Below are 17,847 nucleotides of genomic sequence, written 5' to 3'. Positions count from 1 at the left end.
GGTGTAATGTATCACCCTCTGGGTCTTCAGTTATCTGTCTATAACATGAGAGTCCTAAATAAACTGAATGAAGAGCTGCAAATTAAAATGCCTTCGGGGGCAAGCTACAAACTGAAAAACTCAGGTGCCTTCTAAGGGCAGCCACTACTCAGCTCCCACTTATTGTTGTCACGTGGGAATGCTAGCCCTGTGTGGCCAGGTCTTGTGATTTGACCAGAGGAACTGAAAATGCAAACCTTCATATAAATATCCTGATGTCTAAATGTCTCAAAAACTTATTTTTAACAGCATATGGATTGGTGTTACTTCTCAGGCAATTCACTGCTCATTACAGCTCGAGAAGCCTGGGCTATGGAACTGAGCCTCACTGATGGAGGTCCCTGAGGCCTATCGAGATGAAGCCCCTTGTCCAGCCTCACACTGCTGGGAAAGAGCAAAGGCAAGCCTCAGGCTCAGGTCTGTCCTTTCAAATTGTCATTAGTGCCACTCTACCACACTTTTGTCCTCAGCAGAATGAAAAGGAAGAAATGCAATAAATATTTCCCTTTGTCATATTAGTTAAATAGATGTAATACATCCTAGCTCTAAAATTTTAAACCTCACAGAAATTTAAAAAGTACAGAACCTCCCCTCACCACATTCTCATCTTCTGCCATCCCACTCCCCTGTAAATGGCGTGGAGAGTGATTTTTCATGAGGTATTTGTAGGAGCAAGGAGTCCTGGCTCTCACCAACAGCCCGCAAGATGAGTGTTGCATTGTTGCTGAAGGACACTGTCATTTGTGGGGTCTTTGAGTTGATTTCCTTTAGAAAGCAAAGGAAGTTCCAATGTTCATGTCATATGGTCTCTTCATTTGAGGCACAGCATAAGAAGTCGTTTCCCCACCGGTCAGCTGCCTTCCCATTCTTTTACACGGCATCTAACCCTGAGGCCTGCCTGCTGTCCTCGAACCCCTCCCACACTGCTGTGTCCCCAACCTTCCCCAAAACTGGCTGACCCTCTGCTGGAGGAAATACTCCTTGAGGATCCACAGGCATCAGTTTGAATGGACTGTTGAAGCCACATTGTAATGTACCATTAGAACAGAAGTTTCACTAGGAATGAGACACCTTTTTAAAAGAAAAAACAGAACTTTAGAATATTGACTATCAGATCATCTGAGCCCCAGCCTTTTTGAAAGTGACACTTGCTATGCCACACCCCCATCAGAACCCCCTAAGAACTCTGTTGCAATGCCAAGTCCTGGGCTCTCATCCCAGATCTTCAGATGGAAAAGTACAGGGGCTAAAACCCAGGAATATGATTTTTTTAATTTCCCCAGGTCACATTTAAGCTCAATAAAGTTGTGAAGCACTAATCTGGTCCAGAGGTTTCCCAATCCCAGTCCAGAGATGAACAGCTTCAGCCTCAGGTAAATACTGGTTAAAACTTCCCCCTGATCAGTCTTCTCAAGTGGAGCCCAGGAAACTATGTTTTCACAAAATCCCCTTGGGAATTTATTTACAGATCCAGGTTTAGGAACCACTGAGTGCACTCCCCCTAAGGCCCAGGTCAGGAATGTAGATGTTCAACATCAAACAGCTCAGAAGCATCAGAGCCTGAGCACACACAGTGACACGCACACAGAGACATTATTAAGACAAATCATTTGAATGGATGATCTTTAGTCTGGATAAAACCAGAATGAAAATAACCCACAGTTCACAGCACAATGCCTGGCATGTAGGAGGACACTATAAATGTCTGGGAGTGAGTCTTCTGTTGACTAAACAGTTTTTTAGTCTGCAAGGATCTTCCACATCCAGAAATAATAGCTAAGTACAGAGTGCATACCAGACAAAGTGCTAATAGTTTTACATGCATTAATTCATTTAATCTCACTACAATCATATAAAGTAGGAACTGTTATTAAGTCCAATTTATAGAGGTGTAAATACAGACTCGGAGAGGTTGAGGAATTTGCCGAAGTAACAATGAGAGCTAAACGCACTCCCAGGATTGGATCCAAGGTCTGTCTGGCTCTAGGGACACTGCTGTCAACTTCACTGTCAACTCAGAATGCCAAGTTTTGAAGCAGTGCAGCCACAACAGTTACCCTTGTCCTGATCAACTGGATTTGCTAAACTTTAATGAGGGATTCTGAGAAGTCCCTAAGACTCTAGTTAGGAAATTTAATAGGGTTTAATGGAGGTTAACAAGGTACATCCAACCTTCTAGCCAGGTTTTAACTTACTGGAGCTGAACAGAGATTAACAAGCCCAGGAGGTGTAAAGACACCTGCATGATTTAATGGGGTTAATGAAACTGTCAGAGGTTGGCTGAGAGGGACAGAGCTGGAGCATGTCGCTCTTAACAGTCAATCTGGTTGAGGTCAACAGACGTTTATTAAACAGCTGAAGCCTGCCCTGTCCTGCCCTGAGCACCCCAAGGGTAGCAAGTAAAACAGGGCCACAACCAACATGCCAACCGTAGTTAGTCCTGGTTGCTGGGCTTTGGAGTGAGTTTGACTTTCTCCTTTGTGCTTTCTTGGTCTCATCTAAACTGTTTATAACGGGCATGAATCATTTTCACCATAACTGTAAAATAGCAAAGCAGTTTTTTTTTAAGCACCCTCATAGCACTTACTGTCTGCTTGCATAGTTTAAGCTACATATTCCGGAAACATGTGGAAAAGAGTAAGAGAAATAAAAGCAACAACAATAGTACAATCTTAAATCTGGGTGGTGCTTAAGTGTTGCAAAGGGCTGTCACCCATTCTCTCCGTGGGTTTTCGTCACATGCTATGAAAAAGTGATATATACGGTCACACTGGTAGTAGAGAAGCCAAAGCAAATCCTCATCTTCTGCCTCCCAAATTGGTACCATTTTTTCGTTGAGTACTTACTATATGACAGGCCCAATGCTAAGCACTTTCCATGCCTTGGCAACTCTGCAAGATGGGAACTATTATTATCCCTATTTTACAGATGAGGAAATAGAAGTTTAGAAAGGCGAAACGGCTGGCCCAAGGTCACCAGAAGGTGGTGGGGATGAGAGTCAAACACAGGGACCAGCATCTACCGTGCCATGCTCCCTACTAATTGGGGAAGATGATATTTCACCGGAGCATGGTTTAGAACAGTGAAGAACTAGGAACAGCCCATGTATCACACAATAGATGCCTGGTTTTAAAAGTACTACATGTACATCATAATTTTAAAATAATATTTAATGACATAGAAAGACATGCATATCAGCTTAGAAATGCATCTATGTGTAGACTGTATATGTATCTGTATAGCTACTGTATGTAATATGTGTGTATGGATGTAGGTATATGTACATACTATATATGTATAGCTTGTACATTTATACACATGTATATATAAACACACTTGTATCTGTGATTATGGCCATATTTATAGGTATATCAAAGCTTCTATTTACCAACTACATGTATGCCATACTGTAGCTATGAATATATGATTCAGAGTAAGGGGGAAATAGGAAGGAAAAGGCATTCTGAAAACCAAGGGAGCTTTCTGGAAGAAGAGGCTCCTAAGCAGGCCCTTGAAGGAAATAGGTTTGATGAGATGAGAGAGGGGGGAGTCCAGGCCAATGTGACGGTGAACGAGGAGCAGAAAGCCTCATGCCAGAAAGAGGGGCTTGAACTTTGTAGTCACTCAACCTGCTATTATTAAAAACCAGGCCACACAATGAAATATGGCCATGAGAATGTCTGAGTGCCTGCCGTGGGCCTGGTGCCTAAAGGAATGGCCTCTGTCCTCCAGGAGCGGGGAATGTCAGAGGAGTTAAGGTTCAGACAGGAGTGGAAAGTAGTCCTTCCACTGCTGCAATCACAGGATCTGTGCAGAAGGCTCAGAGCGCTGCGCTAACCCTACTTCTGAGGAAAGAGCGGTGCATAATGGCCTCTTGAAGTCTTAGAGAAGCCAATGAGGCTTAGCAAATGTAATGAGCTTAATTAAGCTAAGACGGCTAATGAGACTTCCTGAGGGCTCACGACCACCAGCAAGACTGGCCCCTGCTAAGTGAGCAGTGGGAGGGCAGCTGTGCCCAGCTAGACCCTCTCCTGCCTAAGTGACCTGCGGGATGCAGGAGTGGACCGTCAGGGGAAGCTGCCATCCCGTCAGCTGGGCTGGGACTGGTTCAGCTCGGCCCAAACTCAGCCAAGGCCACGAGCAACTGCCAGAAAGTGAAACTGTATCTCATGAAGCTTAGTGAAGCCCGAAGAATGAGGACTGCAGGAAGCAATTACTGATAAGACCCTGCCTACTGGGCTTTATCTAAACTAGATGAAGTTGAACTTGGCTGAGTCAATTTAAATAGTTTCAAGGAGGTTCCTTCATCTTCAGCTAACAGTATTTTATCTCTGGTTGCTAATATCGTTGTTCAAATGCATACTATTCATATTTCCGTCAAGGAATATTTCCAAAGCTGGATATGAAAAGATGGTCCGGATGGCAAAGCTGCAGAAATGTAGCTATTATTTGTTAAGCATCTACCAAGAAATAGACACTGTGCTAGGATATAGGGTCATAGTCCTCACACAAACCTGCAAAGAAGCTTTTTTTTTTTTTTTTTGAGAAGGAGTCTCGCTCTGTCACCCGGGCTAGAGTGCCATGGCATCACCCAAGCTCACAGCAACCTCACAGCCTGGCTAATGTTTCTCTTTTTAGTAGAGATGGGGTCTCGCTCTTGCTCAGGCTGGTCTCAAATTCCTGATCTCAAGTGATCCTCCCGCCTTGGCCTCCCGGAGAGCTAGGATTACAGGCATGAGCCACGACTCCCGGCCAAGAAGCTGTTATCATCCGTGATTTTCAGATGGGAAAACTGAGGCTCAGATAAGTCAGGTGACTTGCCCAGGGTCTCGTGGTGAACCAGGATTTGAACCCATGTCAGTCTGACTCCACTACGCGCCAGGCAACCTCCACCACAGAGAGAAGTGGAATGTGGACTGTGCTGGGCGATGGAAGAGTACTAAAAGCTGTCGGAAGAACTTGGGATCCCACAACCTGGGGTGTTTAGTGCAGTGGGGAAACTGCCTTCCGTGTTCCTTTAGCCCAGTACAGTAGTGACAGAAGGATTTTAAGCTACCAAGAGAAGATTATGTTTTATTCGGTGCCTTCTATTTAAAGGGACAGGAAAAACAACGCGTGACGCATCTTAGACTTTACATACTAGAGTAAGGAAACACAGACCCCTGCCCCTAAGGTGCCTTTAGGGAAGAAGGCCTCAGAGATCTTGGATTGCAAAACCCTAATGTCCCTCCGGAGTTAGACTCTCATCCAGGACTCCTGGTTCTGTGAACTTGCTGGGTCCCTTCACTGCACCCCCGAACTGCCAGAGGAAGTTAGAGAATGGGAACCCTGGGGCTCTGGGGCTCTGGGCTCACCTTGCATGAGGGACTCCCCACTGGTTTCTCTGCACTCAGTGTGCAAGGGAGGGAGTGTGGCCACCAGGTGGCGCCCTCCCCTCAGTCGGTGGCAGACCCAGGCCACACGGGAACGATCCAGGGGTATTTCCTGTCCCTTTCAGAGATGCTGTATTTGGGGAATGCTTTGATTTATACCAGTGTAAATCTCTGGTCCCACCCCCTTGATTTGCAGATGACATCGAGGTCCAGTGGGGATGAGGAAGTGCCCAAAGTCACTCAGCAAACTTAACCCCCTTTTCTTGGTTTCTGGGTCCAGTGCTTTTTCCACCTTGCTAACAGTTCTCACACTCCCACACACACCTCCCATACCCCACAATCGGACCACCAGAATTCCACTTTCAGACAAGAGCCTGGTATCAGGGGCCAGGAAAGGCCATCCTCCCTTCCCTTTCCCTGCCACGCACGGTCCTGTTGTTTCTCAAGCCGTCTCTGCAGCCCAACCCCAACTACAACAGAAGCAGTAATAATAACTCACCAGCCTACTCTGGGCCAGGCTAAGAGCTTTCCAATCATTATCTAATCATTATGGGATCTTCACAACATCTCTGAGGGCTGTAAGGGAAAGCAGTTTCCCTTTTACAGAAGATAGTTCTGGGGCTCAGAGAGGTTAAAAACCTGCCCAATGCCACACAGCTCAAGTAACCAGCCCACGTGGTTGTAAGTACAGCCCCAGGGGCCAGGCTAGACCTCCCTCTTGATCTTGGCCAGGCCTCTTGCGCTATATTCTCTATGTTTCAAAACACTTTCAAAGACCCTTTCCCATTTTAGCCTGACAAGAGTTCTGTGGGGGTGAGCAAGGCACTGTTCAGTGAATCTCAGAGATTAGAAAACTGGGGCCCAAAGGGGTGATTGGCCCAAGGTCACCTGACTCATAGTAGACTTGGATCCTGACCTGGGTGGGATATCCAAAGGACACTCCACGTCTCACTGCCCAACGATAGCCCCTCTAATGCCTCTGGGAGTCATGGAACTCTGCAGCTAACACTGCAGGTTTGGGGGTCAGGTGGGTCCGGATCTGCACCCCTGCCCTGCCGCTCAATAGTTACATGACTGAATAAATGACTTACTCTCTGTATGTCAGGAAAAGTAAATAAGCCCCTGTATGTTGAGCACTGCTGCCTAACACACAGTAAATACTCAGTAAAAAATAATTGTGGCTCTTTATTGATATGATTAACTGAAGCTCTGTGTTTCATATTCCTGCTACATGGGCCTTTAGACCCGCATTGTCCAATGTGGCAGCCACTAGCCATGCATGGCTATTAAATACTTGAAATGTGGTCCAAACTGAGATATGCTTTAAGGGTCAAATAGACTCCCCAATTTTGAAGGCTTTAGTATGAAAAAAAGAATGTAAAATATCTCACTAATAATTTTTACATTGATTCATGTTGAGATTCTATTTGTGATATATTGAGTTAAATAAAATATATTAAAAATAGTTTCACCTGTTTCTCTTTACATTTTTATTGTGGCTACTAGAAAACTTTGAAATGCGTACACGACTCCCATTTGTAGCTCACACCATACCGTGCAGTGCTGCCTTAAACAGTTTCAGAAACTCAACTGCTGCAAGCCTGCCTACCCCTTTGGTTACCTTAATGATGTGGAATATAAGAGCTTTGAACCTGCAGTGTACTCACTGGCTGCATGCCCTTGGAAAAGTTACTGAAATTTTCTGTGCCTGTTGTAAATACTTCCTGCTTTTCCAAAACAAGCCAACAAACCAACATAAGTCCTCAATGCCTCACATGGCTGTTGTGAGGATTAAATAAAATAATAAAAATAGCTTTACCGCAGACACCACGCTAAGTGCTTTGTGCGCCTTATCTCACTCGATCCTGGCAAACCCCAGGAAGTTGGGGCAATGATCTCTCTCATTTTGTAGATAAGGAAACTGAGGTTCAGAAGTGTTCTGCAAAGTGTGCAGGGTCTCTTGGCCACTGGACTGTATACCCTGCTCTAGGAGGAGAAGGTGTTAAATGAACAAAGGGGAAAGAAGAGTACAATGCCCCATGTGACCTTGGGCAAGTCCTTCTTTGTGAGCCTCAGTTTCCCCTTCTGTAAAATGAGGGAAATGTCTGGATAGTCACCAAAGATCTTTGCTATCTCGATGTTATGGGGTGCTTTGAACATTTCAGTGAACATAAGACTTCCGGGACTCCTCTAAAGTCCGATGCCTTCCGTTGTCCATTCTGTGGGGATAAATGTGCATTTCTGTTTGTTTTAATAACATTTGTAGGAGCTTTATATAGTGTCTATCTCTGCTTACATTAGACGCTGTGTATTATAGTTAAGAGTCTCACTATTTCCCATATAAACCTTGTTTTTTATGGGTTTGGGAGAGCTCAGCTGTAAAAACTCTCAGCTGAAAAAAAAAATTTTTCAAACAAATTGGGTCTAAATCAGGAGGCTGGGGTTTTAGACACTTTAGAATGTGCATATTTTTTTCTTCCCAGTCACTTTTCATTTAAAAATGAGACTGGCTGATCTCTTAGTTTCGTTTCTTTTACGAAGATTTAGCAAGACTATAAGTTTAACTGCTGGTTGCATAGAGAGAAGGTATCCAGTGCTTTTTCCAAGAGAGCCCTGGGCCTGAAGCCTGCAGACCTGCCTTCTAGTTCCGGCTCAATTTTTGACTGGCTATGTGACCCCGAGCTGGTCACATCAGCTTTCTGGGTCTTCCTTTCCCCATCTGCCCATGGGGAACAGCATTTGTGCCCTGGCTCCCTTCTAGATCATGGGGAGGAAAATGTGCTTGTGGAAGTAAAAATACTGAGGTAATGTACCATGCAAACGCCAGAGGCTGCAGCAAAGAATCACTAATGCCGGGTTTTTCACCCAGAGAAAGTATATTGCTGGAAGCAGAATGTTACAGACAGGAAAAAACTAGAGATCTTGGAGCCCACGCTCTTCCTCATTTTATAGATGGGATCCACTCAGAGCTCTGACAGGGGAGAAGGGTTCAGGAGAAGGCTGGAGTTAGAATCCCAGACCTTTTCACAGAACTCCTTCCTTCTTTTATTCTCTACCTTATTTTGGGGACCAAGGGAGATCAGACTGAGAGAAGCTCTGTTTGGCTGCACATGTATGTACATACACACATACACACACACACACACACACACACACCCCTTGGCAGTGCTCTGAGATACAGGGAAAAACCAGATCCCTGGAGGCAGCCAGACCTGCACTTTAATCCGAATCCAACCTGCCTTTTACCATCTATGTGACCTTGAACAAAGTCCTTCACCTCTCTGAGCCTCGGCTGCCTCAACATTACCCTCACAGAACCCTGTGAGGCTTATATGAAATAACACATGCTAAGGTTTAAATGGTTTGCTTTATAAATGTAAGCTATTATTATTTCATTCACCAATACATTTTTTAAATGTAAGAAAAAGACGATGTTTGCTGGGTGGAAGGAATAATAAACTCTTCAGGACACAGATTTAGTATTGTATGTGAATTGATCATCCTTAGTAGGATCCTTTCTAATTCATTGTCTTTATATCCACAGCGCCTAGCCCATGGTAGGCTCTCAATAAGTGTGTGTTGAATAGTGTATTGAAAGTACACTGGCAACAGAAGAAATTAGAAGGAAACCACAGCTTAATTTTTATTGCAAAAGTAATACTTATTCAGTATTTTTAAAATTTAGAAAAATATAGCTAAGCAAGAGGAAAAGTAAAAGTTACCCTTACTCCCACAAGTCAGAGGAAGAGGTGTGAATGCTTTGATGTATATTCTTCCAGTTTTTATACAGGAATGATATTTATTTGTTTATTTTTACATAATGGGAGTTACGATGGACAGTGGAGAGGGGGTTTTCTTACTCTATCCTGAACAATTTCCATGTCAACTGCCAGATTTTTTTTCTCTGATGGCTGACTAGTAACCTACTGTACTGATGGATTTATTTAGGGAGTTCTGTAATTATAGCACATCAGAGTTCTTTCCTGTTTTTTCATTCTTTAGTAGAACAGTCCTGTCGTTAAACTTATGTAACATCAGTGAGTATTTCCTAATGATAAACTCCTGGAATTTACTTTTAAGTTCGTGACCATTCCATTTTTCCCTCTATTAAAAAAAGATGATGTATTTAATGCAACAAATAAATAACTAATAACACTTTCTGCCACCGGCCGGTTTGAGGTGTCTGCCAAGCCGCGTTGAAACCTGGGTGGAGAATAAGAAAGTAAACGTCAGGCTCTGAAGATATTCTGGAAGGAGGGAGGGCTAAAGAGGGGCGGTAGCCCCGGGAGCCAGGTGGCAATGAGGAGAGCTGGATCCCGAGTCTGGAGCCTGGCCCAGACGGGTTTGTGAAATCTGGAGCGACTCTTGTCCCTCCCTCCGGGTTGGGCTTTTCTTTTCCAGCTGTGCAGTGAGAGCTGGGCTTGGGGAGAGTGGAATGACATCCGGTGACCCCTCCACGGGCACCGGCTCCCTGTCTCAGCTCCCAGGTTCGGGTCTGGGATTCGGACCGGACATCACCGGGACTGGATTTAGGGCTCCACTGCTCTCTTCTCACAGAGGGTTTGGGGCCGGCCTGATGGGGTTTTTCCAAAGAGGTTACACCCAGACTTGGCGCTGGCCGCCGGGGCCGGTGCCCCTCGGTACCCCTCTCCTTTCTCTGGCTCTAAGAAAGCAGGACCCGGGTGCGCATTCTTCCCGTGCCTAGGATACTTCACGGCGCTAAAAATAGTTGCGGGAGCCGGGACCGGTGTGTGGCCAGAGGCTTGTCTGGGAGCTAAACTGAGGTTCTGGGTTCGAGTCTAGATAAGCCTTCCCTCCGTGCTGTGGGAACTCGATCGGCTCGCTCCCTGCCTCTGTTTCTCCATGCGTGCCAGAATTTCTAAAGGGATTCCCAACTCCTGGAAAGGAAAAAAAAAAAAATGAAACTCTGGTTTTTCTTTTCTTTCTGCTCCTCCCGGAGGGGCCGTGGGGCCTCGGGCCGGGTACAGAGGCCGGGACAGGGGTGCGTCGGGCCGGCTCATTACCGCGAGGTGTTGCCCTAGTTAAAACACGGGTCTGTTTGATCTGGCGGCGGGTGGCGAGAGGGAAAAAAGAAAAAAGAAGGGGGGGCCGAGAGTAAAGAGAAGCTCACACCTCCCCCACCGTTTCCTCGCGCCCATAAAACACCTTTTATTAACTCCTTCGCGTCCGGAAAGGCCCGCGTGGCCCCTCGGCCCCTGCCACGGTGTTTACAGCCGAGACTAATGGGGTCCCATATTCACCCCGATGCTGGGACGAGGCGCCTGGGGCACGCCTGGTGCCCCACGAGGCCCTGCCCCGGAGCTGCCAGGTTCCTCCTTTCGCATCTCCAAGCCGAGAGCTCCGGCTCCAGGTGCGGAGCGCGAAAGCGCCAAGGGACCCGCGCGCGTCTGCCCGCCTCCTTCGCAGTGAGCGCTGGGGACCGTGCCAGCCCTGCAGAGCGTGCGTCCCCTCGGGCAGTCGCGGGAGCTGTTAGGAGACCCAGAAGTGCTTAGCACTATGCTTAGCACACAGCTACACGCAAAACAAAACTAATTGTACATTAATATTATTCATGGACACACAAACGCCTGCGTTTGCCTGTTCCAGTTTAGCCCAACACGGTCTGAGCCCCTTGACAAATTTTATTTATTCACACCCACATTTTGCCATACGTGCGCATGTGAGGACACAAAGACCTACCGACTGCCTTGCACAAGTACTCAAATTAACGCACACATACACACACACCCCATCCTTTTGCAAAAATCCATATGCCCTCACGAACGTTTGTTGAGTGCTTTGTTGCAGGAGAGAAACCTAAGTGCCTTACTTAAACCATAAGCACTCACAAGCTTATTTTACTCACGTATAAAAATAATAATACCTGCTACAGCAATTTGTGGAATCCTTACTGCCTGCTTAGGGCTGTGCTAAGCAGACCCTCTTTGGCCCCCTGCACAGTCATGGAGCTCCGTATGAGTTGCTGCATTGTCACATGTGCACCTATAAGTTCAGAATTTCACACACATGAACACATTCCCAAGTAAATCCCCCCTCTTCTGAGCTACGCTGCCCTGGGGATGCCATTCATCTGTGTGGTAGGCTCCTTTGTCTCCCAATAACCCCATGAAACCATTGTCCGCTGACATCAGTGTGCATGCTAACCTCCACACAAACGCAAATACTGACCCACATACATCTGAGCCTGGCCTCTCAAAGTCTAATTCCTTTCCAGTTTTGGTTTCTCCTGGTTCCCTTAAGTTATCCTGTCCCGCCGTGATATTCTAAGCAGAATGCTGCTCTTTGCTCTAGAAAGAAATCCTTTATCTGTCCCCTTCCCTTGACTTGATTTAGAGTTTGGTTTTCATCAAGACAGGAGAAGCAGGAACCCGAGGTTTTCCACCTAGTAGGAATATGAAGTGGGCAGGGGATCTGAGCTGAGATATCATACAAGCTTCAGACGATTTCAGAAAACTTTTTATTAGTCAAGAGCATAGATACTGCTTTGGCACAGGGAGGGGGCTGTGAGTGGTCATAGATTTGAGGTAGAAAAGGGGTGGGGATGGGAGGATAAACAAACACCTGAGCACAACAGGCACGGTAGGTAGTTTAAATACATAAAAACTTTCCAACATAGGGAAAAGCTTTTATTAAGTTTTTAACGAAGGAAGGAAGGAAAGAAGGAAGGAAGAGGAGGAAAGAAAAAGGAAGAGAAAGAGAGAAAAAGTGTTTCCCTTGAAACTAAATAGGAAGTGCAATAACAAAAAGAAAAATAAAATAAAAAAACAGCACTATTTGAAGGAGAACAACAACAAAGAGCAGCCCTTCATCTTCCTGCTTTAGGTTCTCTTTCCCGGGCAGAAAACTATTGATTCCTTATTGCATTTTATTAGAGAACCCGGGCGTGGCGTCGGAGGCTTTGACACGAAGCGACGGGAGGGACAAGAGAGAAAGAGAGCCAGATAGCAGAAGGCGGAAGGCGTCGGGGGTTTGAAATTCGCCCCAGAAGGGTTGGAAGGGTGTGTCTTTGCGCGCTTGGGTTCATTAGTCCCTCCCTCTTGCACCATGTCGCCAAGAGCCGCCCTCGGTTAGGAGAGGTGGCTATATATATATTTCTTTCTCTTAATGTATTAAAAACTATTTCAAATGACATTGCACGTGCGATCCAAGTGTGTGGTTGCAGCCGACGACCTGCCAGCGCTCAGCAGAGGCTCGGCGGGATTCGCTCGCGCAAGCCCCAGAAACCCAGAGCCTGGCTTTCTTTCGCCCCGTCCTCTCCTCTCGGGGTTCCGGGGTTGGCCGGCCGCGGCCAGGTCCTCGGCGCGGCCTCGGCTCACTGGTTTAATTCCAGCGCCCAGACTTGCTGCGGCCAGCCGGTGCGTCCCTTAATCCTCTTCTCGCCTGGGCCCAGGGCAGGAGGAAAGCCTTCGTGCTGCTGCTGCCAAAGGACACACACAAGGAAAGAGGCGAGAGAGACAGGTTTTAATATTTCCGCTACAATCGCCCGGCGAGAAGTGGGATGGGGGGAAAGGTGTCGGGAGCAGTAACTGGGAGTCTTTAAATAAGTGACGGATTTCTGTTTGCGAAATAGGCAAACAGGCTCGTAAATTTGCCTTTATGCGCCAAGTTCCTGGGACCCGGGATGGGCTGGGTAGCTTCGAGGGGTTTAGTAATGAGAATTTTCTGGTGAAACTGATGCGCGCTGGTTTTGCTTTATGGCACCAAAGGGAGACCACGGGGCGGCGGGGGGGGGATGGAAGAGTTGGGAATCTAGTTTTCCCGCTCGAGGACCTGATACCCCCCCAAACCCCCCCACACAACCTACTGGCTTTCCAACCTGGTTTAACATAGGTTAGGGGTTTGGATACAGGGCTGGGTCCTTTCGACCTGGCGCTGGGGGCTCAGACGGTTAGGCAAAAGAGTGGGGAGTCCCCTGGCCTAGCGAGCTCCTTCCCTGCTCTCCTAGCAGCCACCAAGCTGTGCTACTTGAAGAAGGCGGCGACGTGTGGGGGATCGGGATCCGCCCAGTAACTACTTCGATCCTGGCGCCGCCCGGGCCTGCATCTCCCCCAGCCCAGGGCGGCGGTTTGGAGCCTCGATGCCTATCTGTCTTTCCTCGTGTCCCTGGGTGAGCTCTCCCTACTTTACCAGAGGCCCCGCGGGTCAGGAAAAAACCGGCAAGGCTTTTCAGGCGGCTCCACAGCGCTGCGGGCCTGAGCGCATCAACCTAGAGAAACTAGTTCGCCAGCCTGGAAATCACCGCGCTCAGAGGTCCCCAAGCCCTGGGCAGAGAAACCTAGCGCCAGAAAATGTCGCCCTCACTGGAGAGGATCAAGAAAGGCCAAGAAGGAATTTCGATCTCCAAAGCCGAAAGAGGTGGCTCTTGCTTATTTTCACGAAAAGCCATCGAGGTCGTCCTCAGAACCAGCCTACGAGGATGGAGCGGTGGAACGCACTCTGGACTTAGAGGAGGAGACCTGAGCTCTTTTACCCCAGCTCCACCTCTGACTCCTCCGGTAGGTGCCCTTCATGTCCCCGCCGACTCTGGGCCTCAGTTTCCCTCTCTGTACAATGACAGAAGTAGACTAGCCTCTCTAGCAAAAGCTCTTTGAAAACAATAACTGAGCGCATGTGCATAAATTCACTCTCAAAAAAATTAAACTAACAAATTTCCACATTTATTCTTAACCTGGCTTCCAGGAGAGCCCTGGGCTGGATCAGGACTCCTGCAAATTGGAAGCAAAATATGTGTGCATTTTCTTGGGATCAGAGGCTTCCAACAGATTCTTAAAGGGTGCCCTAAGGCTGCATCCGAAAGAGTTAAGATTCTGTGTTCACGCAGTTTTACAAACAATATCCCACATTACAAATGAATTCAGTTACGAATCTGCCTCCCTCCATGCACGCAGTCACACACTGCGACCGTCTCAGAACTTCCAAAATTCTCATCTCAGCCTTCCAAAATTGTACACCCGGCAACACAGCCTCCTTCCACTGCTTGCACCGCCTGCGAGTGCTCATCGCGCCTGCACCCTTGGCTGGAGCGTGCAAGCCCCGGGACTCACCAGCTCCCTTTTCCTCTTGCTCTCGCGGCCGCCATCCGCCTTCTTGAGTTCAGCCTTGAAGGCCTCGGGGTCGCCAGCCTGTGCATCCTTGGCCAGCACGTCCATCAGGTAGGCTATGTAGCTAGTGGCCAGGCGCAGAGTTTTGATCTTGGAGAGTTTGGTGTCGGCTGGCACGTTGGGGATGCACTCGCGCAGCTCGGCGAACGCGCTGTTGATGCTCTCTGTGCGTCTCCGCTCCTTCTTGGGTCCTGAGCCTTTCCGCCGGCCCAGGCGGCCGCTGAGCGCCTCCAGCCGCCCCGGGCTCTGGCCAGGCCTGGCGTCCGGACCGTAGGCGGCGGCAGCCGCAGCGGCTGTGGGCGGTGGCCCGCCGGCAGGGAAGTCCGGGGCAGCGTCAGCCGGGCTCAGCAGCCAGCTCTGGAAGTAGGGCCGCTCCTGGTGACAGCGCGAGGCAGGGCCGAAAAGGAAGGGCTCGTGGAGCATGGGGTGCGCGGGATGAGGGTGGTGATGGTGGTGATGGTGCGCGTAGCTGCCCACGAGGTTCATGTTGGAGCGGCTCCTGGCCTGTGCCAACAGCCCTATTAATGCCGCTCCATGCGCCCCAGAGACTGCTGGGGGCCACCTGCTCTGGGGCCGCGCACTGCTAGCGCCGGCTTTGGGGGAGTCCGGGGCAAGGCTGACGATGAAACCGCAGCCCCACCGCCTTCTTCCTAGTTTCTGCCGCGGGCGAGGACGCCGATGCCCAAGACCTGTTTAACCCTTCTGCAGACTCCCCTTCAGGATCTGGCTTATATAAGGCCGTGGCTTTGATGTCAACCTCTCCTTGGAGCCAATGGCAGGGGCATGGGGAGGAGGAAAGGGGGTGGCCGTCCCAGGTTTTACACTCAGCCAGCGCCACTCGACTCTAGGCCGCCGGCGGGGACAGGGAACAGACTCCGGCTCCGCCTCCGCCCCTCCCCCCTAGTTCCCGGCTTGGGCGGGGGCAGGGGCTACGTAATTGAGGCACAGGCCTGCCAACGCCATGGACTATTGCTGCCACCTCCTCCCCGCAGCACCAAGGAAAGAAATCTAAAATCATCGAACGAAAAGAAGGCCTTCACCTAGACCCCGCCCTTGATTGTACAGATAGGGAAACTGAGGCCCGGAGAAAGACAGGTTCTTGTGTCTAGACTCCACAGAATTCAAAACAGGAATTCCAGCAGTTCCCAGTCCCGAGTTCCATCTGCTCCGCTAGGCGTCGGAGCCAGAAGATGAGAGGGCGCCGCTGGAGGCAGGATAGGCCTCTAACGTTATTCCTAACACCTCCCCACTTACCCACCCCCGCCTCTTAGTCTCCGGCCCTTTCTGGCGAGCCTGGAAGCCGCCGGTGCACGGGGTCTTTACCCACCAGCCAATTCTGGCCAAGTCGCGGGCAGACTGGCACAAGGCGACTGACCAGCGAAGTAGCCTTTCAGAGCCCGGAGTGGGGATGGAGAGGGAAGGGGGAAGCGGACTCCAAGCCCACGGTCATTTACCGGTTTGTTCCGGGCTCTAGGGCCTGAGTTTCTCTCTCGCCTCCCGGGCGCCTGATCCCGGCCAAAGGCCCGCCAGGCTGACGCAGAGGGAGCCCGGCGTCCGCCTTGGCCCCGGGGCATCTAGCCCGCGGGACTCGCTGCGGGTCTCGCACTGAGGGCCAGGAGCGCAGCTAGGTTGGGCCACTCCACCCAGATCACCACTCCTTGAGAATCTTTGATTCTCTAAAGACACTGGAGTTGAAGATCACACCGCGAGAAACTGGCGTAGGGCGGTAAACACATGCAGAGGGGACCACGACTTGCACAGCATCGGCGAGGCTCACGCCGACGGAGAAACGAAACCCAACTCCTGGCGTCTCACACCCACCCGCGCAGAGGCACGGTCCCGGCTGTGCGGCCCTCGGGGCTGGGGCCCTTGATGATCGGATTCTCTCCCCGGGGGGCTTTCCCCAGGCTCGAGTTGGAATCTTGGGCATCCGGGGGTGGCGACGCTTGAAGCTGGGGACTCTCGGTCTTACCTCCCGTTACGGCAGCGTCCCAGCTGGTGGCCACATGCCTGGGTCCCTCCATCCTCCCCGGCCTCTCCCAGCCCATCCGGTCCTTCCCTAGGTGGGGTAGCTACAGGAGCGCTCTTTTAAGAAGGCAAATCGTTATTCATTCATTCATTCAACAATCATTTATTGACGCCTGCTATGTGCCTGGCAGTTCCTGGTCCAAAGGCAGAGGGAGAAAGGCCAACTCTCTCCTTGTATAGCTAGGGAAAGTGAGGCCCAGAGAGGCTGAGCGATGTCCTCGAGGTCCGATAGCGAATGGATAAGTGGCATTACAGTCCCGTACAAGGAAGTGAATAAAGAGGCGGGGAGCGTAGGGGACAGAAGGGGATGATAAACGCTCAGTCCTGAGCTGGCTGGTTCCACCTGTGGGAGTCCGGCCCGGCTGTGGGCCCTGGAGGTGCATGGGGGGTGGGGGCTGCGGAGGGAGGTCCTGGTTTCCTGCCCGAGGCGTGCTGGAAGCCCGCCGCTCTCCCCGGCGCCTGGCGCCAGCAGCGCTGGGGTTGGGCAGAGCGCGGAGCCGCGGCTCGCGGGGAGGGAGCGCCGGGCGCCCGACTCGGCTGCGGCTCCGCGGGGTCCCGCGCCTCCGGGACCTGGAGGCGCTCTTGAGTGAGGGCGTGCGGGTAGAGAGAGTAATTACTCTGTGGAGAAGGACCTCAATCCTCAGCACACGCCCAGCCTTTGTCCTAGTCCGCGAACGAGCTTCACCCTCAGCCTCTCCCAGTGGCACAGTAGGCCCTCCGATTACAAATAAACTTGTGCATGCACGCAGGCTCACCCAACACTGCCGGCATATGCAAAAGCCCATGGGTTCACACAGATGCCCCAAAGTATTAATATGTATATTCTAACAGCAATACCGTTTACACCCAGGGTGCACACAGCATCTCAATATTCATGCATTCCTAGGATTTTGCACGTTATCTCTATGTCACCCACAGGGTACATACACATCAGGCTTCAAATGTGTTACAGCTAGGAGCCACTCCCAATCCTACACTCAGGCATGACAAAGACCTCAGTCATGTAGTAGAAACTCATAAATTCCAACTGCCACACAGATGCAGGGGTTGCACATATTACTGCCACAATTACACGCAGGTACAAACAGTTTGTATTTTCTTACAATTCCCCACAACTGTATTCACAGCAAAACTTCCAAAAACCCCATCATACGTTCCAAGTATTCTCAGTGTCCCAGCTAAGCCTCCAGTACACAAATACACAGCCACAATTTGTACTATGTGTGCACAGGTGCTCACAAATAGACGTTCTCACATGTTCCCACATTACACAGAGACACACAATT

General features: G+C 49.6%; 1 protein-coding gene and 1 long non-coding RNA gene across 2 annotated transcripts; one reads left to right on the top strand and one right to left on the bottom strand.

The window, feature by feature from the left end:
- Nucleotides 1-439: 439 nt before the first annotated feature.
- Nucleotides 440-5,622, top strand: LOC123638037. The gene is made up of 3 exons (XR_006735149.1): nt 440-456; nt 1,323-1,412; nt 5,608-5,622. It is a non-coding gene; the product is annotated as an uncharacterized LOC123638037 (long non-coding RNA).
- A 6,251-nt stretch (nt 5,623-11,873) lies between these two features.
- HAND1 (heart and neural crest derivatives expressed 1) lies at nt 11,874-15,274 on the bottom strand. The gene is made up of 2 exons (XM_045551309.1): nt 14,477-15,274; nt 11,874-12,849 (listed from the first exon to the last, which is right to left on the bottom strand). Exons 1-2 carry the CDS (start codon nt 15,017-15,019, stop codon nt 12,745-12,747), a joined length of 648 nt encoding a protein of 215 aa, XP_045407265.1. The 5' UTR covers nt 15,020-15,274; the 3' UTR covers nt 11,874-12,744.
- Nucleotides 15,275-17,847: the final 2,573 nt, after the last annotated feature.

This window comes from Lemur catta, chromosome 5 (genome assembly GCF_020740605.2).
Source record: "Lemur catta isolate mLemCat1 chromosome 5, mLemCat1.pri, whole genome shotgun sequence".
Classification (NCBI taxonomy): domain Eukaryota; kingdom Metazoa; phylum Chordata; class Mammalia; order Primates; family Lemuridae; genus Lemur; species Lemur catta.
The sequence above is the reverse complement of the archived record's forward strand: the minus strand, read 5'-3'. Positions and strand labels throughout refer to the sequence as shown.

Excerpts from the sequence above, each read along its gene's own strand:
- HAND1 (XM_045551309.1), bottom strand. The coding sequence starts at position 15,019 with ATGAACCTCGTGGGCAGCTACGCGCACCATCACCACCATCACCACCCT. Across the intron at positions 12,850-14,476 it reads GCAAGAGGAAAAGGGAGCTG|CAGCAGCACGAAGGCTTTCC; the intron begins GTGAGTCCCGGG and ends GTCCTTTGGCAG.